At 43.2% G+C, this 27,333-nt stretch overlaps 1 protein-coding gene across 6 annotated transcripts in view; it reads left to right on the top strand.

Moving 5' to 3' along the window:
• BAIAP2 (BAR/IMD domain containing adaptor protein 2) overlaps nucleotides 1–27,333 on the top strand; it is a 186,408-nt gene that overhangs the window by 147,531 nt on the left and 11,544 nt on the right. For 2 of the 6 annotated variants that reach the window (XM_066618511.1, XM_066618506.1), the window contains exons 7-15: nucleotides 5,391–5,543; nucleotides 10,088–10,315; nucleotides 11,206–11,404; nucleotides 13,484–13,685; nucleotides 16,033–16,101; nucleotides 16,704–16,854; nucleotides 18,946–19,078; nucleotides 20,478–20,512; nucleotides 21,827–21,878. In XM_066618511.1, the coding sequence (XP_066474608.1) occupies nucleotides 5,391–5,543; nucleotides 10,088–10,315; nucleotides 11,206–11,404; nucleotides 13,484–13,685; nucleotides 16,033–16,101; nucleotides 16,704–16,854; nucleotides 18,946–19,078; nucleotides 20,478–20,488 (1,146 nt within the window). In that variant the 3' untranslated portion in view covers nucleotides 20,489–20,512; nucleotides 21,827–21,878. Of the gene's footprint in view, nucleotides 1–5,390; nucleotides 5,544–10,087; nucleotides 10,316–11,205; nucleotides 11,405–13,483; nucleotides 13,686–16,032; nucleotides 16,102–16,703; nucleotides 16,855–18,945; nucleotides 19,079–20,477; nucleotides 20,513–21,826; nucleotides 22,696–24,984; nucleotides 25,039–27,333 lie in introns of those variants that run through there. The other 4 variants (XM_066618507.1, XM_066618510.1, XM_066618509.1 and 1 more) reach the window with 4 other exon arrangements.

The following is a 27,333-nucleotide window of genomic DNA, read 5'->3' as shown; positions in this document are numbered from 1 at the left end:
TGGGGGAGGGGCTAGGGCATCGAAGCAATCTCCAGGATCGCTTCACTAAGGGGGGACGAGGGGGGGGTGCTTTGTACTTAAATTTAGCTAGATAGGGCTTCTGGAGTCTGCGGGAGGTACAGGGACCCCTCCACAGCACTCCCTGAGTCTTGGAACATTCAGAAAAAGCGAGCTCAAAGCACTTCCATTTTTCAAGAGGTGCTTTGCTCTTGCTTTTTCTGAATGTTCCAAGCCTTGGGGAGGGCTGCACAGGGCTCCCCGCACTTCCTGCAGACTCCAGAAGCCCTATCTAGTTAAATGTAAGTACAAAGCACCCCCCCCCTTAGTGAAGCGACCAAGTCACTGCCTCCCCCCCTTCCCCTGCCCCTTAAAGGGACGGGGGAAGTGTACACGAACTGGTGGGTCTAGAACAGGAGTGCCCAAACCCCGGCCCTAGGGCCACTTGTGGCCCTCGAGGACTCCCAATCCGGCCCTCAGGGAGGACCCCAGTCTCCAATGAGCCTCTGGCCCTACGGAGACTTACTGGAGCCTGCACTGGCCTGATGCAGTTGCTCTCAGCATGAAGGCCAACTGTTTGACCTCTTGCATGAGCTGTGGGATTAGGGCTCCCTCCTCTGCTTGTTGTTTCATGTCTGTGATACAGCAGTAGCAGTGAAGGAAAGGCTGGCCTTGATTTGTGCAAGGCCTTTTATAGGCCTTGAGCTATTGCAAGACCTTCATTCATTCATATAAGTTCCATCTCTAATATATTCATTTATGTAAATTTATTCAAATTTGAAATGTAAATTAATTCTTTTCTTTCCCGGCCCCTGACACAGCATCATAGAGATGATGTGGCCCTCCTGCCAAAAGGTTTGGACAGCCCTGGTCTAGAATCTAGAAGATGCATTTCATCTTAGAGTGTTACAACACGCTAGGATTTCTGAGGTAGCACAACAGGTGAACATGCTTCCCCTTTTTCCATCTAGTTTTTAGACCTTTTCTCCCACCTTGAAGACATACCCTGCACCTTGTTCCTTCTGCATAGAGCTCCAGGCGGAAGAATGGCTTGACACAATTACTGTTGACACAGCTGAGGACAGTGCAGGCATGACAGGTGACTGCATCTTAGTCACTCTCTGTACTGACAACTCTGAGCCTCTAGGTTAAGTCACTTTCTTTTCCAGAGGAAAGGTACTGGTACTGAAAAAGGGCAACAAAGCTACATTTTAATTTTATTCTAATACGTGTTGCATTAAAAGTAATATTTGGTGGCAGACCTCAGTCTCCTTACTGTTCTTAACAAGCTGCATCCTAACAAAATAGCCATGGTACTTCTGACTGAAGTTCAGAAATCACATAGATTTAGACTCTAAAAATAGGTCTTGTGCATGCATTTTGCATACTGTCGGATGTCACCAAGTTCTTATGTAGAATGATGTGTGTATGTTAGAAAATTGATGATGACGTGCTATATAAGGTTCTTAGAAATCTCTGACACTGGGAAATGTCAGAGAATACTGGCAAGGGTCAGAAAACCTCGCAGCCAAACAAATGCCTTTAACAAATGGTCAGGCCTCATCCTCATTGCTGCAATTTGTTTAAGAAATGTTTATCCCACCTTTTCAATAAAAAGAGAGCTTAAGGTGACCTTCATAACTATAAAAACAACAAAATAGTTCAAAATTTAAAAAACAAAGTTTCTTTGCTGCTGTGATTTAAAAACAGCCTTGCTGACCTTTTGACTCTAAGATAAGAGTCATTACGAAGACAATCCATCAATCAGCCCCTCCCTTCACCAATGCAAAGCTATCACCTTTCTTTCAGATGCTCAGGGGGAAGGGAGGGGTCCTATGGAGAGAGAAGGATTGATAGATTGTCAGCCAGCTGCCCTCTTTCTCTCTCATTAAGGAGGCTGTTGTTAAAGGACTGTTCAGTTTTTGAAACTGATTTTAAAGGGATGCATTTTCCCCTTCTAGAGGGATCAGCACATTCCTTCTCCTTTGCAGGGGGCCATTCCTGTTGAATCAAATCCGTGTATAAAAATCCGTGTATAAATAGGCTGGACCTGTACTACATTTGCAGATGGACCTATAAGTGGATTTCAGCAAATCAGTGGTAGTGGACACAATCCTAGAAAAATACTGTCATAATCATGATTTGAGAGCAACAAGAGCCAAAAGGCAGACTAAATTGCCTGTACCTGAAAAGATCTGCTGCTGGATAGGGGTAGTGGTTTGTGGACAAGTGCACATGATAGTGATTTAACTTTGGGTATGGGCCAGTGAAATTGCCTTGGAGTCCTGTTTTTTTCAATGGGAGATGGTGAAGGTATTTAATTCTCCCACTGAAATACATGCAATTTCCAGCTGCTTAATGTTTGTCTAGATCAGGGCGGTCCTACTTTTCATATCAAAGGGAACCATAGGAGTACTTTGACATGAACCATGGGGCTGCACACAGAATCACACTTCCATATCGTAAATTCTTGTTGGCATCCTTCAGTCTTGGAAGACTATGGTGTCTCGCTCTGAATGGTGGTTGTGGAACAGAGTGTCCTCTCCAGTGCGCGAAGCCTGGGTAAAGTAGGTATGGAGGATAGGCTGTTACCCATGCAGCAAATCCCCCCTCTCCACGTCGCTGAAGTGGTCCAGTGGAAAGGCAGAGGCCAATACGGTTGGTTCCAGCGGCGTTGCAGGAGTTGCCAGAACGTGACTGTGTTCAGCCATGAACTGCCTCAGGGACTCCGGCTCCTGATTTTGCCTCGAGGTTGACTCCTGAAGCCTTTTCCATAACTGGATGTAGCCACAAGGCAGCGGAGGTTTGGGATCAGAGTTTTCCTTCTCTCAGATGAGCTGCCTTCCCAGGCTGACGAGTCCCATCTACCTAGTGGCTGTTTAGTCGCCTCTTACGACAAATACAGCCAAACTGAGGGCCTATTCTTATCCCCAGCCCCCAGGGGATCGTAAATTAATGCAATATATTTTATTTAAGATACTGTGTATACACATCTTTCTTGTCTTTAACCAACCTCTTTCTCTTGCTATGTGCTGTATCTTAACCCCATTCCTGAACTTGATCTGTTTGCATGGATCAACTCGATATGACTGTTGCAGGTTTGGGTTGACCCATTGTGGCTGCTGGGGCTTGGCTTACCCAGGGGCAAGGGAACAAATGTCCCCTTACCCCAAGGAGACCCCTTGCAGCCAGAATTCTCCTGAGGAATACAGCATAGCCTGTGCCAGTGCCACTGAATGGGAATTTAGTTAGGATTGGGCTGTTGGAGTTTATATAAGGAGGAATGCTAAAATAATGCCATGTTATCCTCCACCCTAGTAACTGTTTACTGGAAAGCAGGTTTGGACTTGTAGTAGGATAGAGGAGGAAGTAGAAACAAAATCGACCTTCTGCAGGGAGTGGTGGAGACCACTTTTAAGTGCTCTGAAGCAAGTCTGAACATTTGTGAAGTGTATATCAAAAGAGACAAGTCTGGTGTTGCTTTTCTTTATAAATAAATAGGGTTTATTTATAAATAAATAAATTGCTTGCTTGCTTGATTGCTTGTATCCTTGAGTGGAAAGCAGAGCTGTCATCTAGTTAAAGAAATCATAGTTGATTTAATTGTATGAGTTTTAATCACTTTTTAAATTTGACTTGTGTCTACATAAATATTGCATGCTAATTTTAAAAGTTTATCAGATCATGTTTGCTGTTCAACATGTGTCATAACAGATATCTTCTTAGCCTGGGCAGTCTCTCTTCTCTTTTGCACAGGTGCAAATGCCTCTTCTAAAACAGCACCAGCTTCTTGCAGGGATTTTTAGTGTTTGTATTTTTTTTACCAGTTTCTCTAATTGGGGACACCTTTTTAATTGATCAAATGATGTGGAATCTGATTAAATAGTGCAGGCCTAGTGAAAAGGCATTCTGAAGGACAAGGGAATCCTGAAAAGAGCAGCAATGGTTTCATGAAGTCCTATCTCCCTAGGGAAGAATAGGTGACTTAGGCAACATGTTGATTGGAACTAAACAATCTTGGGCAAGAGTTTCTTAACTTACATCCATTGTGGGCTGAGATGGTTACACTGCAGTTGAGCAAGAGTCCCCTCCTCCCCAAAAGACAAACTTAAGGGTGGCAGATGCAGCCCAATGCAAAACCAAATGAATTCAAGAGTAGGGTGTTTTTTTTACTTGCTTCAGTTAGCACAGAGCATATCCAGTTCATGGCAACCAGTGTTCATTTTGCATAACTGAAAAGAATTGAGCACTCCAAAAGGACAAATATTGTGGTAGTGAGAACCTGTAGTGTTCTATGTAGTGAGAGCTATTCAGACCAAACACTGAGTCCACAACTTGGGTGCATCTGGGACTTCTGGCAGTAGTGGGAAAGTGAGTCTGGAGGTAATATAGGCCTTTAGTAGGTAAAGGTCGGAGCTCAGGGGAGCTTTTTTTTTTTTAATATGGGTGTATCACATTCCAATGTGAGTATTGTTTGAATCAGTAAACAAATGTTTATAAAGAGAACAGTGTTCTCTGTGGGAGCTTTTCAGGTGGTTTGTGTTGTATCTTCTCAGAAGAAGCTTGTAGATTGTGGAAGGTGAGCTGAAATAGAGCTCTGTGTTGTTTGCGTGCCTCTCTTCATGATTTTGTCAGGAAGCGGGGGGGGGCCTGTATTCATTCTAAATATCCAGATAACAGCAGGTTGGGGGACACACATACTGTATTTTAAGCCCAGTATCACTTGTGTGCAGTCTTTTAAAATGCTTGAACCTGATGTGAACAGCATAGCCAGTCTGTTAAGGATTGGCACTAGAAAATGAACACCACCCAGGTGCAGGCTAAGTAGGAGGGAGGTTGAGAGAATCTCTCTGCTGTTCTGCCACCCACACAACATCTGAAGCCCACGTTCTGAGTCAGGAGCTTTTGTGTGGGGGAGGTCAGATGACTAAGGATGGTTGGTGAGGGGGAGCGATGTGGATGTGTATATATAAAACTCACAAGTCTGCTTTTGCTCTGTTACTTAGTGCCCCCTGCTGTCCACTGTTAAACAGAACTCTTGACAGAATCAGTCTTGGATATTCCGTGTTGGCAAAGTGCCCAATCTCGTCTGATCTCGGAAGCTAAGCAGGGTCAGGCCTGGTTAGTACTTGAATGGGAGACCGCCTGGGAATACCGGGTGCTGTAGGCTTATACCATAGTCTTTCGAGACTGAAGGTTGCCAACCAACCAAAGGGAGACAGCCTGCTCTGCCTCTCTTTCTTGCTATAGTCAGCATAGATACCAGCATGGCAACATGTACAACAATCACCAAATATGTTATAATTTAGGATGATTGGGCCTCTTTATGTGTAGTGATTTGGCTTGTCCATTCTGGTAACTAGTTCTACCTTGTGGTGTTCTTTCCTACCCAGTTCATTGAAGCCATCACCAACAAGCAAGGTGAGCTGGAGAATTACGTGTCTGATGGCTACAAGACAGCTCTCACAGAAGAGAGGCGGCGGTTCTGTTTCCTGGTGGAGAAGCAGTGTGCCGTTGCCAAAAATGCTCTCACATACCATTCCAAGGTAAGCAAGTAGCTGTAGAAGAATGAGATAGAAGTCCCCCTCCATGTATACGGTTCAAAGAGATCAAAACATAGCACTTTTTGTGCCCTGTCTGAATAAAATCCTTTAAGGGCCCGATCCTATTCAATTTTCCAGTGCTGGTGTAGCTGTGCCATTGGGACGTACACTGCATCCTGTAGTGGAAGGGCAGTCGATAAGGCCTACTCAATATATGGGAACATTTGCTTCCTTGCCTCGGGGTTGAATTGCAGCTGCAGCAGTGCTAGAAGGTTGGATAGAATTGGGCTCTAAAATCACTTATGATTCAACATCAGTCATGAAGTGATTTCATTTTATGCATGTTTGTAGAATCAGTGACTGTGGTCGTAACTCTGCCTTAAAGCACAGGTGACAGCTTTCTTCAAGGACTTTTCAAACAAAAAAGAGTTTACTTTTTCTGCAGGGAATTTAAAACACCTTCTCTCATGTTTACAGATATAGGAGTACCTATAGTCTTGAACAAGTAAAGAGAAGTGGAACGTAGAAGTATATATACCTTGTTTCCTCTGTTTACTCATGTGCTTAAATGTGTTCTACCGCAGGCCTTCATTCCCCACAGCGTGCATCCCTTGTATCTGGCAGTTATAAATTTTTCTGCAACAAGGGTGTGTTGTGTACACGTTTGGGACCCTGCAGTAGTTTCCAGTGTAATTGAGACTCACAGTTTTCCATTTCAATAACTCTTCCAGTGTGCCTGTAAACTATTGGATTTTGATAGAAGCATGGTGGTTACCTACTGCTTCCTGCAGTATGGCACTGCCAATCCTAATGCAGTGGTGGAAAACCCTAGAGGCAGGTCCTAAGGTGAAGCTGGAGTAAGGGGTGTTGACCAACCCAATTTCTTCTAATCAGTATAACAGAGGAGTATTGTGTCATCATCACTAAAGTTCTGACAGTGCAATCCATTCTTTATCATAATTGTTTTAGTCCCTTGTAGAGTTCTGATTAGAAGGTCCTCCTCCTTAGACCTTGTAACAAAGAATATATGGCTAGGTGGGAAAAACTGCTGCAGAAATCTCACTTTAATAGTGCAACGCACTATGTTGTTGAATCAATTGGAACAAAATTTCTGCTGCAGGGGAATTTGAATACGATCCCATTACCAAAAATGGGTGACAAATCTTGTGCCATATGTATTTAGTAAATAGGTGACATGACAGTGATACAGTGATTGAGAAGAGTTTTAGCAGCTCTTCTTATTTATCATAGATTGCCATTTTTGCCTTTTGGTACTTCTCCCATCAGCTAACTCTTGCTGGCATTGTGGTGAACAAACATACTCTATAAGCATAATTGCTTGTGTGTGTATATATGAGTGATTGTAGCTGCATTTTCCCCCATAAATCACTCATCTCATCTACAGTCTCCATCTGGCAAGACTGAAAAGATTTTTAGATTAACAGAAAAGTACCACTTAGTCATAAACATCTTCAAGCCAGAACATATGCCAAGTCAATTACCAACATACGTCCAGGCCTTTTATATGTGACTTATATCTGTGAAGTGCAAGAACAAAATCTCACCATGAATATACTAGCAGAGTTCTCTTTTGTTTTAGTTTGCTTGTTTTTTGACATGTGACACCAGGTCACCAAGGGGAAAGAGACCCTTTCCCCAGCACCTACTTTCATTTCATTTTGATAGAAATAATTCCTCCTTTTAAAAAAGCAAAACAAAGCAACATTTTGTACTGGGGAGTTATGCAGGTGGCTGATCCATACTGTGAGTGGGTGTAAGTGTGATGTGGTTTCTAAGTCTGTAGGGGGAATAACATGTGAACTTCTAGTAAAAGATTTTGCTTTGTATTCAGCTTGTATATTTGTATTCTGACCAAAGGATGAAGCTGGGCATTTTCAGAACTTAAGGGTTGTTTTTTTTTTAAAGCTACAATAAGTTGGTCTGGTGACACTTTAAATAACATACCTTTTGTCTTCAGTTTTGAAAGATGTACATCCTTCTGGGAGAGGATGTGTACTGGGAAACCTCCCAGTATATTAAATTTTATTATTTTATTATATTAAATTTAATATTGAATTAAATATTGATATATTTATTAAATCTGATTCATAGTTGTCATTCTTCTAAGTTTTGGAAGTGAAGAAAGTGAAGTTTATGGCCTCTGAGAACAGCTGGTGTGAGGGAATGGTAATGGTGGCTGTAGGGCTATCTGATGGTAGGAAACTGAGGGTCCAATCCCAAGGGCCTCTGTGCTAGTGGTACGCTTGCACCACCAGCTCTGGGTGTTGCAATCGTGCTGTAAAGCACATTTGTGTCACCGCCTGTGTAAGCAGCGCTGGTGGGGAGGCCTGGGCCACCATGTTGCCACTGCTGACGGAGCCCCAGCTGCTGGTGGAGAGAAGGTGAGTGCTGGGCAGCGTGGGAGTGTGGGGAGGATGGGGGAGGTGTTCTGAGGCGGGGGGAGGGTGAGACAGGACGAGAGACTAGCCTGGGAGTGAGGTGGGACTGACAGAAACATCCTCCACCAGACCCTGTGCCAGGCTCTGAAGGCACAGGGCTTTTCAAATCTCGAGAAACCCCATTGTGGAGCCTGGGGCTTTACTCTGGAGAAGGGGACTAATGTCCCTTCCCCTGAGGAGACCTCCAGCAGCTTCACTGGCCCCACAGAATAACCCAAAGAGTCAGGAAGCTTAGGATTGGTTGTGAAAGGCAATTGGCTAAACTAGGCCTGGAGTTTTGACCCAAGAGCAGAGAGAGGTAGAAGCACAAATCATTTACATTCCCTTTGTGATTAATATGCATCACATAGGGACACTTTACACAAGATTATGTTCTACACAGAAGTTATGTTAATGGAAGAAATCTATCTGCAGGACAGCACAAAGAGGAGGAAAAACACAACAAAAAAGCAGAGTTTCAGCCTTTACAGTTTCTTCTCCAGCACTGTGGGCTGCTTTAAAAGCTGAGGGGGGGGGAGAGAGAGAGAGGTTCCATGCTTTCCTTGGTACCAATTTGTACTGTATCTAGAATGCTAGATGTGTGTCTGTAATTTGTCATTTTAGTATTCCCATTGCTCTGGCGACTGCTTTTCTTGTTCATGACATTCTGACACATCCTTAGGATTCCAGAGTTAACTAAAAAAAAAAAAATTGAACTAGAATATACAATTTAAGACTTGGCAGTGAGAAGTTCCGGAATATGAGTCCTTCATTAGATGCTCTCCTGAGGTCCAGCTGTCTGTCACTCTCCCTGAGGCGTGGCAATTTTCATTCCACAGAGAAGACTGACTAGTACAAACAGTGCCTTCAGCCGGACCAACTGAGGTTGTCCTACTCAAAATGACAAAAATTTGCCCACCCATTTAATTGAGCATCACTTCCTTCTCCAGGAACAGCCTCTTCTGGCATCACAGAATTCCAAGCTCTGCAAATGGCCCTATCTTTTTAGACCCAAAGCAGTTCAACTGCACTTGCAGGTCAACAATTACACTGTAATCCCTGTACCCTGCAACGAACCTTTGCTTGCCTGGAGTCTGCCAAAGGCTGTTCTAGGGCCTCCTTGCACACAGTGCTGTTGCTATGGAGCAATTGGTCTCTGCAGCCTATTAACAAACATTGTGTGTTGACAGCACCCTGCTGATACAAAGCAATATACTGTGAACAAACTGTGTGGAGGTTTTTTCCAGGCGATGTGTCCCAAGTGTGGTAGTGCTCCACTTCCTTTAGCCATTGTGCTGATTGACCCAGTAGGAGAGCTAAAAGAATGAGAGTCATCTTGATCCTTTGATCAAGTGATGTTGAGGGTTGACTATCAAAGAAGGGGGTGAACAGAGGCTTTTGTTGGGTCCTACAAAAAAAAAAATGCTTCCTTTGCTTGGATAACTAACTAGATGCACACTTTTTGAGCAAACTAGAATACAAACCACATATGCCAGATGGCAGATGATAAGAGCTGGATGAAACAATTCCATCAGTTCCTTTTAGTTTTCTGACCTTAACACCTTTCCAATTCATACCTTTCCTTTGGCATGAAAATGGGGTGTGGGAATAAGGAAAGATCCACCCTGAAATTTTCTTGGAGAGAAAGGAAATTAGCACCAAAATAAAAATGGAACAACAGAGGAAGAGGCAGAGTCCTAGCAATACATAAACAATAAAGCTGCTCATACTGTATGGTCTCTGCTGATTTCTTTACCACCACTACTGTAGGTGAACTGACTAATCAGCTATCTTAACCCATATGTTGATTATCTTTTATCAGGCTTTATCTTGCTTATAGCTCACGCAGGACCTGTCCCAGCTAGGTAAATGGTGAATAAACCTGTGTGTCAGGCAAGCTACAAACTCTTGATGCACCCATTTCTCTTGGAAAAACAATAATTATTGTGCCGTGGGTCATGGAAGTTTTATTCACCAGGATGATGTGCTCTGTGTTTTGTTGTTGGTTTTCTTTCTCAAGCATACATTTGGCAGAAATGTTGTCTGTGTATCTCCATATATTCATGCTCTCTGCTGGTGCTTTTTTTTTTTTTTTTTTGGTAACTTCAGGGAAAAGACATCTTAACCCACAAGCTCCCAGTGTGGCAACAGGCTTGTGCTGATCCCAACAAGATTCCAGACCGTGCTATCCAGCTCATGCAGCAGATGGCTGTCAGCAGCAATGGGACTATTATGCCCAGCCCTCTGTCTACATCCAAGTCAAACCTCGTCATCTCAGATCCTATCCCTGGTGCCAAACCCCTCCCAGTTCCACCAGAGCTGGCACCTTTTGTAGGAGTAAGTATTAGGTCTTTGTTTATGTGGTGTTTGGAGAGCTGCATGCTTCCCCTTTTAGCAAACTACCAGGGGGCTCAATTACAGAAAGTGGAATACTTCTTATCAGGGCTGCTCCTAGAAAGTCAAAGCTGTTTATAATGAAATTGTTTGACTGCCCTCATGCTGACTGACATGGTCTTTTCATAACCTAGTCTGAATGAGGCCTTTCAAAGACTGGGCATTTCTTGGGGACAAATAGTTTGTGGTGCTTTCTTGAATAATAACTAGTTTTGCTCTGTTTCCCTATAACTTCATGGTGATACTCTCCAAGAATATCTAACTTCACACCAAACTGAAATCAGTGGTGCTTTTTATTCAACACTGAATGAAATTGCGAAAGTAGAACAGTTGTGCCTGGGAAAACTTGTGCTCCTTGTGCTGAAATATTTGAACTTGTGCTTGAACTTGGTACCTGAACTGTACCAAGTTGCTCAGTATCTTTGTGGGATTCAGTAACAATCTATCTGATTACAGCTCAAAATGCATTTAGTTCTGGCTAGTCAGATTTAAAATTTCATGTGAATGCGCTGAGACAGATAGAATGCCTTTGTGGCACGAAGTCCTGTAGATCTGTGTATTTTCTAAACTGAGCACAGAGACTGAGCTGAACAGATACCTGCAGCTATGAATATGGCTTCCCCAATATGTGTTTTACTTTGTACATCCTTCTGATTTGAAACAGCTGCATAACAAACACATACTAGGCTTTTTTTTCCAAAGGAAAGACAGTTTTTGATATGTTTCACACTCTAAAGATTTGATGGATGTTGTGATTGATGATTGCATGCTTTCCCTAGCCAATATGTCATCCTCTGTACTAAAGTCTGACTGTACCCTGCTCTCTCTTTTAGCGAATGTCTGCACAAGAGACCATTCCAGTAATGAATGGTGTCTCTGGCTCAGAAGGTGAAGATTACAACCACTGGGCTGACAGGAAGCCTCCTCAGCCAAAATCCTTATCCCCACCTCAGACTCAGAAGCAGTTGAGCGACTCGTATTCCAACACTCTCCCTGTGCGCAAAAACATGCCGAAAAACAACTATGCTGCCAGTGAGTCTGTCTTATGTGAGAGATGGTTCTGCAGGAGGGAAACCTTTCTAGCAAATTACCACAGTTTTGGAGTAATCCAACTTTTCAGTGCTGGTTGGAAGGACCACTGGCAACACTGGGGGTATAGTAATGCAAGGGTGATGCAAAAAATTGATATCTCTTACCTGGATACCACTTTTGCAATTTTAACTACTCTTGTCTAGTTGCAGAATTGAACTGCAAGAAATGAAAACTACTGCAGGAAACAATTCTAATTCTTAGGACTATAGTAGCTAGCAAAGAGATCACATCAGCACAGCTAACGCAACTGATGTGTAGGCTGAAGGGTACAAAGCTTGAAAAAATTAGTCCTCATCTCAGCTACTATTCCCTCATTGCAAGCACATGCTCAATGTCTGCATGTGTCAGAAGCAGAGACCATTTCTTCTAAAACCCTTGGTCACAATAAACCAGTTAGTATCAAACTTGTGGCAGCACTTTTGGTCTTTTCATGTGGTATCAGAAACCTTAGGGCTAGCGTTACCAGTGGTCTTTGCAATAATATCTATAGTGACTGGTATGACCTGGACCGAGGTATCTACTCCTGTTACTTGGTCAGAGCAACAGATAAGTGAATTCTCTCTTTGCAAGGAGGAAACATTCATGGCATTAAATAACAAATAATGGGAATTACTCTGCTGTGTAATTGCTGCTATGATGCACAGGCCAAGATCTCCAGCTATATCCAATATTTGTTTTAAGATGCAATTGCTCAGCACACCACATTCACATGAGTATTCTGCCAGGGAACTTGCTACAGCTTGCTGTCTTGGTTTTTACCTTCACTGGTGTTTACAACCAAGAGGGAAATGTTTAGGTTGATAGAAATCTTGGATACACGCCCTTACAGACAGTTGTAAGGCTGACATCAGCACACACAAAATGCTAAACAAGTTGTTAATGTAGAAAAATGCCACTTCACACCTCAAGTAAGAAATCTAACTAGACAATAGTCATTAAGTGATTGTTATGACTATTTTGTTCAAGATCACCTGGCATGACTATGAGAGACATCAGGTTTTTCTGGATACCTCAATTTATTATTTGTGTAGCCTGCTGTTAAGGAGACAGCAAGAGGGTTTCTGAGTATATGTGTACATAATTGATGGCTTGGATGGCAAACACTAAATGCTGTTCCTGCTTCCCCCTTTCCTTCTAGTAGGACTTCTTCATCGGCTAGAATCCATAAACTGTCACATTAACCCAGGGATTGTTCAACCAAGTACAATTCCCAGTGCTGCCTTAACCTGTCACTGTGGCCTCTGCCACAGCATGCATGCAGTACAAACACATACCCCTTTTAAAAAAAGGCACTGAACCTCCTCACCTTGTGCCTTTCTCACTCAGTTCTTTTCAAAAAGAGGAAGGGCAGGACTTCCTGTTTTATTTAAAGGGACCACACAAAAAAGGAGTGAGGTGAGTGGGTAATAAAGCAGGTTACTGCTGCCTGTGCAGTTTTTTCAGGCATAGACAGTGATGATCCACTTCGCTACGCTCTTTCATTGTGTGGTCCCTTTAAATGAAATGGGATCAGTGTGGCTCCATCTGTGACAAGCTGGGGGAAGGTGGTGGCAGGCTCAGAGGAAGGGCATCCTGAATCTGCTGCTCCCCTGCCACTTGATGTCTCATTTGCTTCGTGGATGGGCTAGCACTATTTTAGCCTGTGAATGCTAGGTAATTATTTTGAAACATAGGATTGCATTCATCACATTTTTAAGAAACCAAAACGTTTACTTTTATTTTTTACATTTTTCAAGATTTGTTTTTATTTTGAAGCAATTTAATTAAGTGAAAAAAATCCCTCAAATAAGTACAGAAAATGCAGTAATTAAGAAACTTGTTTGCTGAAACTGGGTTTGGTTTTGACAGGAAGGAGTAAAGAGATTTACAGTTTAAGAATGTGACTTGTTTCTGCATTAATTTTTGTAAGACTGGTATTTTCTACATGCAAAGGATTTTGGTCAATTAACGAGCTCCTTTCCAGCATGAGAATCAATTGACTGGCTAACTTTGATGTTTATCTTTCTTTTGCAACGTCAGCTGAAAACAAGACTCTGCCCCGGTCCAGCTCCATGGCAGCAGGACTAGAAAAGAATGGCAGGATGAGAGTACGAGCCATCTTCTCTCATGCTGCTGGGGACAACAGCACTCTTCTCAGCTTCAAGGAGGGAGACCTCATTACATTGCTAGTGCCTGAAGCCAGAGATGGCTGGCACTATGGGGAGAGCGAGAAGACAAAAATGTGAGTGTTTGTGTTTGCTTTTTTGTTTATCATTTCTGTGGCGGCTCTCTCCTGTAGCCATGTCCTTTTGAGACTGTAAAATGTCTACTTGGCCATTTGCTGTCTGCTTAACTGTGTAGGACTGAATGGTCCCAGAGCTGTCCCAGAGCTCCTCTTACTTATCACAGCTTTTGGACACACAACGTTTATATTGCCCACAGCATAGCTGGAGTGATGGTGATGATTTCAAGTCTCTTACAACCACATAAAAAGTGGCCCAAAACAAAGGAAGAAACCAAAACTGTGCGTGCTAATAGATCTTGTCCATTGATCCTGTCATATTTTGAGCACGTGTCTTTTTCAGAGAAACTTATTATTTCATATACCTGGTGTTTGAAATGCCTTGTGACTTTCCAGTAACTATAGGCTTGCACAACCTTGGAATCTTCCCCCCTCCTTTTTTTAATCTAGCATTTATAGCCTGGATGGAGTATGGTGTGCCAAGAGGTGGAATGATTAGTAAACAGTTCTGCCTCCAGTCTCACAGCTTCCATGCTGGTTTTGTGCTGGGGAAGCAAGAAACCTTAGCAGTGAAAGAGCACTGAGGAAAATAAAGAGGGATGGAAGAAATTGTAGGCTGTTAACCCCCTGAGCATCTTGTGGCATAACTTGGAAGAAAAGCTGCCATTGACTTAGACTGCTACAGCAGGTTTCCTTTTTCTCCATCATAAAGAAGGGCCAGCTTGTTGCTTGGCAACAGTTGGATAGGTAAGCTCCTCCACAATCCTTGGGTGTTTTTGAGCTCTTGCTGATAACCAGAACATTAATGCTTTAAATGATTAAATCTAGAGCTAAAGTCTTTTCCCATCTGTCTGTCAGAAAACCTCTTGGCATTTACTGCTCTTTCCATGGAAGCTGGAAGGAATTCAGTCTCCGAAGGGCAAGATGCCTTGTGGTTGTTCTCCCTGACAAGTGGCAGCTGCCAAGAGAACTGCTGACCTGATTTACCGAAACCAAGCTTTGGCACCCTAGCACTGGAGGGCAGGGCAAGTGAGGTGCTAGTCTGCAGTTCTACTCTTCTTATGCATTTAGCCCAAGCTGATCTTCACATGATGGCAAGATGGGAGGCTGAGTGGGGGGAGGGGGAATCGTGGCTGCAGGATGCTGCTGAACCTCTATAGCACTGAGCCTGGAGAACAGGAGGATCTTGCAAGCTGCTTCTCAAAGCAAATGCTTCAGATGGCAGTGGCTGGCATCTGTCCTGACTGGAACTGCTGCAGACACCAGCAGCTAAATCTTAAAGACCAAGAATGAAATTATTCCAGCTTTTTAAAAACTCACCACTGGATGTCTTATTGGCTACAAATTGCTTTATAGAATGGGGGGTGTGTGTGAGAGAGAGAGCAATTTTACAGAGCAATGCTATTTTGCTATGAAAGACCATTTTCCTTCAGTGTATCTGAGGTGAAAATTGGCTCTAACGTGCATGAGCAGCTAAGAGGGATAGGGTAGTATCTGCGACCAAGTATTTATTTAAAATATTACTCGCTCCTCACTTCTCCATCACCTGCAATACAGACTGCTGTTAGGGTATCATGAGTTGCAGTTTTAGCACAGCAAACTTCAGAGTTCGTTTCAAAAAGAAATTAAGAACATTCCCCAGCTGATGTTACTGGCTTGTATACTACATTGTCAAGGGTAGTGTGGAAGACTGAGTATCTCTGTAGTCAGCCAGCTTCTTCAAGGCTCAAGAATGGAACACTCCTGTGTTGGAGCTATAAATCTTATTGTTGACAATGCATTGGGTCTGACTCTTGCTTCCCATGCAGTGATGCAAACTCATTCACCAAATGCAAGAGGTAACTGGTACCAAGGAGTAGGCTTGAGAATTGCAAAAGAGCTGCAAGCTGTATAGGCTTTTTCATTGTATATGACAAACTATGCTCATTAGAAGCGTTATGATTTCAGTGGGGCGACATGTATTAAGATGAAATCTTTGCAGGAGAGGAATCTCCTGTCTGTGCTTGGGTTTGGAGATTTGCTCCTAGAGTTGTCCATTTCTATACTTTCAGTATAAAATGCTGGAAGAGCTGTTTTGTATTTCCTGAGCCTGTACATTCACCAGTCCAGAACATGATTGCTTACAGATTGTTGGCATCCTGAGTCCCTGCCTTCAGGATTTAACTTCTTTCTTGTGGAAAGGATGTTGAAAATATGTCATGGAAGCTCAAAGACCTAGGTCAGTGAGCTTGAGTTCAGTACTTTAAAAAACTCTGTGTGCCTATTGTACTCCTCGTTCCTGCTCCTTTTAATGTTTTTTTTCCAGTGTGAGAGTAACTTGCTAATTTTTCTTTGACCTGCGTTCTAGGAGAGGCTGGTTTCCTTTCTCCTACACGCGCGTTCTGGACAGTGATGCAAGTGACCGGTTGCACATGAGGTAAGAAGGTCATGTTGAATGCTTTCTTCCCATACAAGCATGTCATTTAGAAGTGCCACATCTGCATTTATAGAGATGAGCCCCACCTTTCCCAAGCCAGAACAAGTATCTGTCTTGTGTTGTCCTTTCCGGCTTATCTTTTGTCATTAACAAATTGTGCCTGCTGCAGGTTAGGCAAACAGGTTTTGCAGGCTTTGCTGTGAAAATATTTGGTGCTTTTCATTAGCAGCAACCCAAAGCAAATATGCTTGATGGAATGATTCCCACCAGGATGTTTGTTGATACAAAAACAGGAGACAAGGTTGTTGGGGGATATTAGGGCCTGGTACCTGATCATAGAAGAGGAAGTAATCATGGGTGCTGGGTTTGTTTGTAGACAGTGATTCTCCAGAGAGGGCAGGGGACTTTTTGGATGCTCAGTAGCTGCCTCTAGTGAGAAGGGGAAGATTCAGATAAGGGGCAGTAGCAGGTTTCTGTGACCATTTCAGTTGGGGACTAGGAGCCACATTGACAGGAAGTGAATGTCTTGGGGGCCTTAACTCTGGTAAAATGTAGAATTTCCATGAGTTGGAGATGCTAACCAGATTTATTTATTGTTTCAGCCAAGGGAAGAGCAGCAGTACAGGTAACCTGCTGGACAAAGATGAAATCCCCCCTCCAGATTACAGCATGTCATCCCGACCTTTTCAGGCACAGAATGTCAGCACTTTCAAACAGAGGCCATACAGTGTGGCAGTGCCAGCATTTGCCCAGGTGAGGAACTTGGGCTTTGGCTATTTCCCACTGTGAATGAAACCTGATTAAATTGACCTCAATGAGGCAGAGGCAACTGCTACAGGGCATCGATTCTGGGACTACTTGGTGGAGAGCATATTTGGTTTTTTCGATAATGGAGATTCCAGTATACATTTTTTTCTTTTTGTGATATGCTGTTTGTTTCATGTCTAAGAGCTAAAGAAGTAGTTCTCAAATTCTCCCTGAGTTTGAGCACTGCTGTAAGTTTCTGCAGGGGAAGGGCGAAGGCAGAGACGCAATCGCCATGATCACACTGCTGCTGGGGTCAAAAAGGTTTTTCTTTTTCTTTTTCTTTCTTTTTTTTACTTACCCCTAGCAGCACCAGCCCTCTGGAGGCAGCAGAGAGCCTGTGAACCAATCTGCAGGGCTCCCCAAGCCTCAGAAAAGCTAAAAATTGCAATTGTGACCCACTTCTGGTTTGCAGTCGTGCAGCTGGATGGTGATACCTATTTTTAGCTTTTCTGAGGGTTAGGGAGCCCTGCAGAGGGGTCTGCGGGTGGCCTGCACCTTCAGAGTACCATCACTGCCAGGGGTAAGTTTAAAAAAAAACACAACACTTTGTCCCTGGCAGTAACACAGTCATGGCAGTCCTGTCATTGTCTTTGCCATTGCTCCACCCCTTAAGGGGGAAGAAACAAAGTGCTCCCTGGCTGGGGTGATGTGGCATCCCTGTTTGGGAATCTCTGAGCTAAAGTATGCATTACCTATTGAGGAATGGTTTAAACAAGAGTGATATGTGGGACTGGAAGTGTTAAAATTGCTGTAGAGTCCTGACATTTCTGCTTAGTAGCTGTGCTTGCTCAGAAGTGGGCAAATGGCTGGGGCTGCTGTCTCTTTTCAGGGTACGGACTATGGTTAGAACCTAGGGAGGAAATCTGATCATGGAGGAGAGAGTTCCAGCTGGGGGTCATTCTCCATGCCCGTGTATGTATGGAGTTGTGGTTGGGGCTCACCCTTGTAATACAGTCACTGCAATAGAAGGCCAGGATTATGGAGCAGCACTAGAAATATCTGCTTCTGGCTTGGGATGTTTCTCCCCTTTGGGAAAGTCATTTTGAAAGGAATCTGACACTGGGGCAAATGATTTGTATTTTGAGGAATGTTCTCTAGGCTGTAATCAACAAGATTTCTAAGCCCTACCTTGACCTTTTGGGAAAATACTGGGGGATAATCTATTTCCTCCTCCTTGCTACTTGGTAATATGCTGCTGTAGTCCAGTTTAGCATTTTCTATATACCGTGTAGAAACACTTGCAAACTGAATGCTAGACAGGAATGCCACAAAATGAGTCTTTGAAGTTGCACTTACCCTACTTCCTTTTGTGGCAAGCTCTCATTTGTTGAATGAGCCACATCTGTAGCAATTGAAGCCGCCCTTGTTTTCTGTAGCCAGGGAGCAGAAGCAGAGCTGGGCCCAAAGCACAGAGCTGTGTGTACGCCTGGGGTGGGTGGGAGGTCGTTTTGCTAAAAGGAGTCCTGGTTGAATCACTGCTGACTTGAACCGTCTCCAAGTGCCACTTTTCTAACATAGGTCTTTTTCGAGCAGGGGAGGCTTTACTTGCCAACAGGTGCTTATGTTCGTTATTTATAGGAGTACCTTATACCCTACGGCTGTGCAATTAATGAATATCCCAGTGGTGTTTGCCAACTGCCTCCTGCTTCCTACCAGCATTACCCTAGGTCAACAGCCGTAAGTCTCGAAGAACACAATGTTCCCATTGGGATTTCTGGGGGCTGTTTTCTGCCTGATACATCTTTGTGGCTTAGCCAACCTGCGTATTCTGGATCTCCTTTCTTCTTCCACCCTCTAAAGGAGGTATTGAGTTGAATTGCTCTTTAAAAAAAAAAAATACTGCAGAAAGAGAGATGCAAGCAAAAATGAATGGTGAAGCATTTAACCAACTGGCAAATTAATGATGGGTGAGGCACAAAGAGTGGCAGTAAACCAGCAATGTAGCTACCCAACTGGTAACATTGGTTGTTCTATGAGTGTCTGCTGCCAAAAATGGGTTTCTCACAGGTCAATGAAGCTTATTTTTTCCCCTCTCAGATTTTCAGACTTCCAGAGCTGGGAACTCTCTCTAGAGAGTCGGGAAGACCAGCTCCAGCCAAAACCAGAAGCCTAGCAGATTCACTGGAAGGCAACAGGCAGATCTCAAGGCAAAAGGGCTACTTGTTAGGAGGTGACATTTGCAATTGAAGCCTGCACTATGTGAAAGACGGGGAACTGAGGAAGATTGTTCTAGCAAAAAATAATTTTATACAGGGGGACAAGGGATAGTATTAGGCTGCAGAGAGACCTGGCTAGGAGACTCCCTGAGATTAAGGTCTGACCCATCTCTCAGGTCTGGTCGAAGTGCAGCACTTATTTGAGGGTCTGCTCTGAAAGATACATTTTGACTGCCAAGTGCTAGTTTCTTCTTCAGTGAGTCATGCTGGGGCTTAAGTTGCACCTCTTTAACTTTTCCCTAATTGCAGATATACGAGGGCAGGTTATAACTACTCAGTAGCTTGGGAAGCATACTTTTTTCCTCCTTGATGGTCCAGAGGTGAGCCCTGTTATTGAAAATGGGCTGTGTCTTTTCCCTCCTGAAATTGGCTCAGATTCAGACCTGACTGGGGAGCTGAAATTTACCTGAGTGTGGCTCCAGCATTTGTGCTAGAGGCAATCAGCTCTCTGTACTAGATGCAAGCAGCTGTTGGATTTTATGCCCAGGATAAATGATATTTACCAGTAAGAGTCGGGAAGGAACTAGCATTTTTGCTCCAGGGTGCATTCACAGTCCTAACCTCTCTGGGTTTGCTGTGTTCAGTATCATCACTTGTTTACTGGACCAAGTTGAGCAAACAGCTCTTCAGGGCAGACTGTGGTTTTATTCAGAAAGGAAAAAACTGAACCAACAAATCCTTGGTTCACAATTCCCTCGTGTAGCAGTGGGGTTTTGAAGCAGACCACATTTAGCTTTGTGACATGACTTGCCTTCCATCAGCACACCAGGAAAAATAAGCACTTGTAGTTTCCCCTTTTTCTTTGTGCATTGGAGCATGGAGGGGAGGCTGCATTTCTGTAGGTGCTACACCTGTTTCATCCATTCTGCTGCTCTCCTGAACCATCTCTTTGGCATTATTTTGTGGGGGCGGGTATAATGTTCCAAAGAGATGGAGGATTCAGAGTCCTGTACCTGCTTCCACCAGCAACAGCAATGCTGTCAGCCTGCTTTTTCTCACATCTGCGGCGCACCCAATATTTTATGCAGCCCCCACTTCAGCAGCCTGCGTTGCATGTCTGTCAAGTTACAGAGAGCCCTCTTCCAAAGGCAGTACTGAATATGGGAGTTTGGTTTTTATCCTCCACTTCTGTATCTTTGCTATCTGGTGAATGAAACATACTTTTCATCCTTTGCTGGGGCTCATTTACCTTCCATAGCTAAGCCTTTGGGGGAACCAAACAAATGCTTTGACTTTGAGCCTGAACACTGTTTGGGTTCCACTGCAGTTTATCTTCTATTGCTACCTTTTGACAAAAGATTAATGTGGCGTTTTCTGTGAATTGACATCCTGACTTCCTTTTCTCATTTGTAGGGCCTGGATGACTATGGGGCAAGATCCTCAAGCAGGTAAGAGCTCATTGTAGCTATGCAAAATAAATGTTAATAAGGAAGGCTGCAGTATCTCTGGAGAGAAGGTTGGATACACATCTTCCCATAGGGCACAAGTCTTTTGTATACACTGGAAACTGTGAATACCCAGATGGAAGAGTCCTATGCCATCCCAGTGCAAGACAAAAGAAGTTTGTTAGGTAACAGATTAACCTGGTTAGTGAATTTGATTTAGGGCTTTCATAGGGAGATTATATTAGTGAAACTATGCAGCAGTGAATTCTGAGTACCCTAGGAGGTGTTAAGAGGTTCCAACATGTGAAGATCAGTAATGACAGACAAGTTGCCCTGATAGACAGCTTGCCTACCCACTGCCAGTTTCCCCCTGCAACATGAAACCCCAGGAGAGTGTTGGGCATGTTGTAAGTCACATTGTCACTTCATGTGGGCCTGTGGTGGAACCTTACAAACCTGGCCAGTGCCCATGACCTTCAAAGCACTGTGGTTCCATGATAGATGTTCAGAACTTCCTTGGGAGATGAGTTGATGCAGAAAGGTTTCTCTGAAGACAGAAAACTTGGAAAGCATCATGATGAAGGAACAGTAGCCGGAGTGAAAACATGAGAATCTGAACACATTCAAATTCTAAATTGCTTTTTAATTTAGTGATGGAAAGGGATTATCCTTTCAGCCAATAACTTGGAGTGGGGGGTGGGAATCTCTGTAGTTTGAGAAACTCCCAAATCCAAAATTGGATGCCTTTTTTTCCTCCAAGGTCTGGATTGTTCATGTGATATTCAGTCCATAGCCTGTTGGACTCCTGGCTGTCATTATGGCAGCATTCTGGATTGTAACAGGAGCTCTTCCCTCTAACACCAGTGACAGGACTTTCTAGCGCATGTTGGCAACACATGGATGGCAGACACATAGTCACAATCTAAAAATAACGGGATTGGTTTTCTCTCTGTTTGGTATTGCAGCAGGGTTGTAGAGAGGCACAGAAATGCTCTTGTTGATCAATGAAAGGTGCCCCTGCCCTCCCCACAGTAGGGATACAGGCCACCCTCATGATGTGGATGCTGTTGCTGAATGGTAGGTAGGATGTAGTTGCCTACATGAGCTGTAGCAAAGCTGAGCAGTGCAGAAGATGGCCAGATCACCTCCTTGCCCACCTGCTCCCTCCATACCCCTGCAGCTTCCAAAGCCAGTGGGATACTGCATTGCTCTCAAGATGTGTTGGTGTTTGGTGGTTGTCCATCAGATTTTTTTTTGTGGTGGTGGTGGTGAAGTGCGGTTTGGCAGTATTCTGTGCTTTTTCTTTCTATTCCACAGCGGCAGTGGCACTTTGGTATCTACAGTGTGAGAGAAGGAACCTTGACTAGAAAAGGCAGCTGCTGCTTGGAAGAGTTTTCTGCTTCTCTGTCCTTTCCATTTTGTTTCTTCTTCCTTCTTCTGCGCAATCTCCTCCCACCTGCCCTTTAAAAAAAAACACACTCATTCTTCTCTTGGATTTCTAACTCTTGTGATCATTAAGAAACCCATGGTGCTGCTACCTCCCTACTCCCTGATGTTTGCAAACACCCTTTTTCAAGCAGAAAATATCAAAACAGGGATTGTTTGTTAGATTTTTTCACAGCAGCCGCCGCCACCTGAATGCAGTTTACATTTAAACTAAACTAGATGGAGACCCTGCATCTTTCTCTCTTTCTCTTTGTATTTTGTAATTTTTTTTTTTTAAAAAAAATACACTATCCCTTTTCAGGAGCTTTAATGTGAGCTGCACATTAATAGCAAAATAAATGGAAAAAAACCTTTTGAAAAAATTGAGAAACAAATATGCATGGCCTATGGTGTACGTACTGTTATCTCCACTATCCTTTTTTGAACTCGACCATGATGCCAGTTTTCTGTGTTTAAAGAGAAAGTGCATATAGAGTTGCGAGAGAGGCCAGTTGCCCTCCACGGATCTTCAAGGGTTGCTTTAGTAAAAGTGGATCGTGCCGGGGCATGGAGTGTGGTGGCTGGTTCTCGGACTGTTAACCTGATCCAGCCAATAAATTCAGCACCAACTCGGTGTCCATTTTTTAAAAGCTTTTGTTTTATATATGCATATAATTATATATATATATATATCTTATATATATTTTTTGTAGGAAGGTATTGTTACCTCATGATTAGTGCTCTGGGGTACTGGGAGTTGCGGGGAGGGCAGGGATATTATTGAATTATGCAGCTTGCCACATCAATCCAAAGACTTCTTAGAATTGGAGGGGTAGGTTTGCTTGTTTTTTTCCATTTGGGTAGAGGGTGGATGGAGTTCACACCTTGGTTAGGGGGTGAAGTGAGTGATGGATTTTGGCAAAATTCAAGTTTTTAATTTCCTAAAATGCTGTCAATCTTCTTTGTGTGTCTTGATTAACTTCAGAGGAAAACGAGGTAGAGTTGGAGTTAATGGCTACTGGTATTGCTTCTTCAATCACTGAATTCTGGGAAGTCAGTCACGTGGCCCTTGTTAAAGACAAACATTTTCAGTTCCGGTCGAAAGTCTACAGTATAGAGCTGTATACCCTTCCTTTTATGAGCCCAATGTGATTTCAAAACCAAAATGAAACAAAATTAATATTTGACTTGTATGGGAGGCTGCTGGCAATATTTTCTTGACCATCTGTATATATGAAAGATCTTATCTACACACATAGCAGAGGTTTTATTTGTTTTATATAATAGTTTTGGGACAAATGTAATAAGAACCTCTTTGCACTGTTGTCATAACTTTGCTCAAAAGACTTTTCCATCCAGGGTATTCTGTAGTAGAAGAATGTATGTAGAAAACTAAACAGCAAAACAAAAATACGCAGAACTTGTGTGAAAACTGTAAAAGTGCTGGAAAAAAATCTTACTTAAAAGAAAAACAAAGCAAAAAATGACAAAGCCCTGTATTGAGTTGTTTGAATAAAAGTTTTATTTCCTCCATTGAGTTAGGCTTCAGTAATTTTCTTCAATTTTACTCCTGTCAGCACTTGTAAGTCATACAGTCACTGAAGTGTGTATGTGTGTTACTAGATATTGTTTTCCATTTGCTTATTGTGCTGAAACACCTCTCCACTTTCGACCAGACTTTCCCCCCTATTTTCTGTCCCACCCCTGTCCAATTACAGTTTCTTGAACACACAAAGAGCTTTAAATCCTTTTCTGGGGGCAAATTTTTAATTATTCCTATGTAGAGCCGAGGCTGAGAAAGCAACTTTGCTCAAGACTACACAGAGCACCTGCGTTTTAACTTGATTCTCCATAAAGCTCTTTCCAGCAAACAACATTGGCCAGTTATTAAATTTGTTAGGAATTTGCTGTGGGAGCGCTTAACCTCAGGGTTCATTTGGCTCAGCTGGACTGACACAGTTCGTTTAGTTGACTGTATCAACATCTGATGGTTTTTCATGATCACAGTTTATAACCTTGACACATGGCAGCCATTTCTCCTTGATGTACTTGTCTGGTTGGTCATCACGATTTCATTGCAGCAGAGAAATTTGGGGTTTGAGGGTTCAGTAAGTTTAGCCTCTTCTTTCTATCCACCATCTCTGGCTTTCAGTTGGAGCAAACTAGTGCAGGTTTCTTTTTTCTCTCTCGTGACTATGTTATATGTGGGGTGATCAGAATTATCACACAAAAAGTCTGGTTGCCTGAAGCTTTCAGCCTCTGAGCAGTTATTGCCATGTAACCCTTATTATGGCTTGTCACTTTAGATGTTCAACCTCCTTATTCTAGATGTCTTTGAAATCTGAATGTTTCTACAGTCTGAATAAACAGAGATGGTTTTTTGAGGAAGTTTTCCCAATTTTATGTGGTGGTGGGAGATGTCTGAGAATGACTATAAACTTCATTTGGTAAAGCAGTGATTTTCAATTGTGCCATGGCAGACTGGTATGCCATGGGTGGTTTGCAGGTGTGCCATGGAACTGGGGAGGGTCATTTATTAGTAAGGCAGTTGGAGGATTTGGGCCCCCTACCAGCAGCATGGTATGCCTTGTCAAAAAACTGATGGTGTGCCTTTTAGTGCCTTGTCAATGTGCCTTGTCAATGTGCCATGAAATGAAAAAAGTTTGAAAATCTCTGTAATAAAGAATCAAATTCTGGCCCCTTCTAAATCGGCCAAGGACTAAAAAATCTAGAAAAGGCCAGAACTTGTATTCATTTTCCTCGCTATCCTCCTTCCATCACTGTCATTTGGAGTCAATGAATTAATATTGTATAGTGTTATAAGGTTGCCAGGGGTAACAAGTGCAACTTGTTCAGACTTGGAATGCAAGGAATCTGGACAAGCCAGAACCTCATCATGTTATGAATCCCAGGGGCACTGTCAACTCCTGCTTTAAATAACAATTCTATTTATTTATTCATGTATTTATTTATTTATTTAGGGTTGCTTATGGGGTATGCATGCATTCCAAAATCGGTCTACAAACAGCCTCTCTATTTTTCCATTACAGCCCTGATGTTGAAGTGGCCAGGTTTTGAGATGTGTCCCTGACTGTGTATAGTTGTAAGTTAACCATTTGTTTTTTTTTCACGTGCCAATTCCTTTCCTTCTGCCCCTCACCTCACTCCTGTGTGCTCTGGACCGACTCTTTAACTACTGGTGAATCTGGAATCAGAATATATGGGGATGGATGGTGTTGGTGACTTTGGAAAAAGTCCTGCTCTTAAGCAGCTACAGACATTCTATTGGTAAATTCCATTCTCCGCAGATAACTGGCCAGTTCAGAGCTTCACTTACTCGCTTGCAACTCAGACCACTGATAGGAGTTTCTTTACCTTCCTCTGACTGATGAAAACCAGATTCCTTTTCCTCCACTGACCTTTGGAATAAACCTCCATGCTTCTGTTTCTGCAATCCAATTCTATATCCGCGCAACTCCTAGCATAATGCCTACCCCAGTTTCCATATTCAGTCCCCTTTTTTGCTACATCATTCCTGGGTGGAATTTTTGTTGGGTGCTTCGGAACTTGGGCAGCTGGGGTGTCTCTCTGGTTTTAGGCTTGTGGTATGGACCTTTTGCACAGTCATGGTGATGTTTTGCTGAATCTTTTGCAAAATGTTTTGCAGTGGACCTCAATTCACTGGCTTTCTTCCCCATGTAATGTGATGGATTCTTTCCTTGCTTTTGTTCAGCTTTTTGTCTTCTGTTCCAGGGCTTTGCCCAGAACATATGCACTCCAATCCAAAGCACAGGGTGTGCATTCATGGAGCAAAACTAACAAAAAAAAAGATCCTGCTCCAAATGAACTTTTGTGTTAAGAGCAGCTTCATGTGCATAGTGGGAACATATGCATGGAATTGTACATGGAGTTGCTTCTCTGGTCATTGAAGTCCAGTTGGCATATGCCTGCATGTGTAGGATCTCCCATGAATGCAAGAATATCTTGGACAAAGTAACAAGTGCCCTTTGCTGCTAAGATGGGGAACCATTGTCCCTTCAGTATGGCAATCACAAGGCAACACATAATGAGTGTTCAAGTCTTTGGAAGCAGTGGGACAAGTACAGGACAAGGGAGACCTGGCTTGGTAGCAGTGTGTGTATATTAAAGCACAATCTTGTGCATATTTGCTGAGAAGTAAGGTGTACTGAATTCAATGGGGTTTACTCCCAGGAAAGCAAGTAATTGATTGCAGCCGTAGTGGACCACAAGTGAACATAACTAACAGTGGGATGCAGCTGTGTTAACAGAGCAATAGAGTCCAGATCATAAGGAGGAGTCATTCCCACACCATTCTGCCCTAGTCAGAATTCACTTCGGATTATGCATCTAATTTTGGGCGCCACATTTAACAAGGACGTTGATAAGGTGAATGGGCCTAACCCAGAGAAGGGCAACAAAGATGGCAAGAGGTCTGGAAACCAAAGTCCTGTGAGGAACAGTTTTTTAAAAGCTTGCTCTGTTTAGTCTGGAGAAGAAAAGACTAAGGGGAGATAGAATAGCTGTCTTCAAGTAGCTGAAGGACTGACACAGAAGAAAGGGGAATGTTGTTCTCTGGGGCTCCAGAGGGTGGATATAGAACCAGTGGGTTGAAACTGCAGGGAAGCAGATCTAACCTCATGTCTAACCTAAATTTAAGCTGGAATTTAGGCTAGACTTTTTCCTAATTTTATAACTGCTTGAAGCCACAAATAAGAGAGAGCCTTTTACTGCATAAGGTAGGCTGTTCCAGCACTAGGCAAAGTCTGGACAGGTCAAAGATGCAATAATGGTTACCTGCAGTGGTTATGGGGTTGGACTAGGTGATCTCCAAGGGAAATTTCCAACTTTAATATTCAATCATTCTAAGCAAATGGGTGGCAACAGTATTTTTTGAGATATTTAATGGACCACTGTTCCTTCAGGAACTGAGGGCCCAATTCTATCTGGGCCTTGTACTGCTGGAACTAGTGTTCTGGCAGTGCAAAGACCTTTACAATCGTGGGAAGCCAGGTCACCACTGCATGCTTTTGGACTGCTGCCATAAATGGGTAGTGGTATGTCACACATAGCAGTGGCTCCCGGAAGCTCTGCCACTCCTGGTAAGTTGGCAGCAGGGTGCGTCATGGGGAGGGTAGCAGGTGAATTCCAGCAGCAGTGACTGGTGCCAGAATCCTGCCCCACCCCTTTTCTCTCTTTGGACCTACTCCAGCTACATAGGAGACCCATAGGCCATCAGGAGACCTAAGAAAAGGTAAGGGAAAATATTTTTCCTTACCTATCCACCCCAACCATGGGATGCAGCATGTGCCCCGTTAGCGACGATGCAGTTGTGCCATTATTGAAGTCCTCTATATCCTCAAAACGAGTTTTCAAAGAAT

Source organism: Tiliqua scincoides, chromosome 2, assembly GCF_035046505.1.
Source record: "Tiliqua scincoides isolate rTilSci1 chromosome 2, rTilSci1.hap2, whole genome shotgun sequence".
Classification (NCBI taxonomy): Eukaryota; Metazoa; Chordata; class Lepidosauria; order Squamata; family Scincidae; genus Tiliqua; species Tiliqua scincoides.
This window is presented reverse-complemented; position numbering and strand designations above follow the sequence as displayed.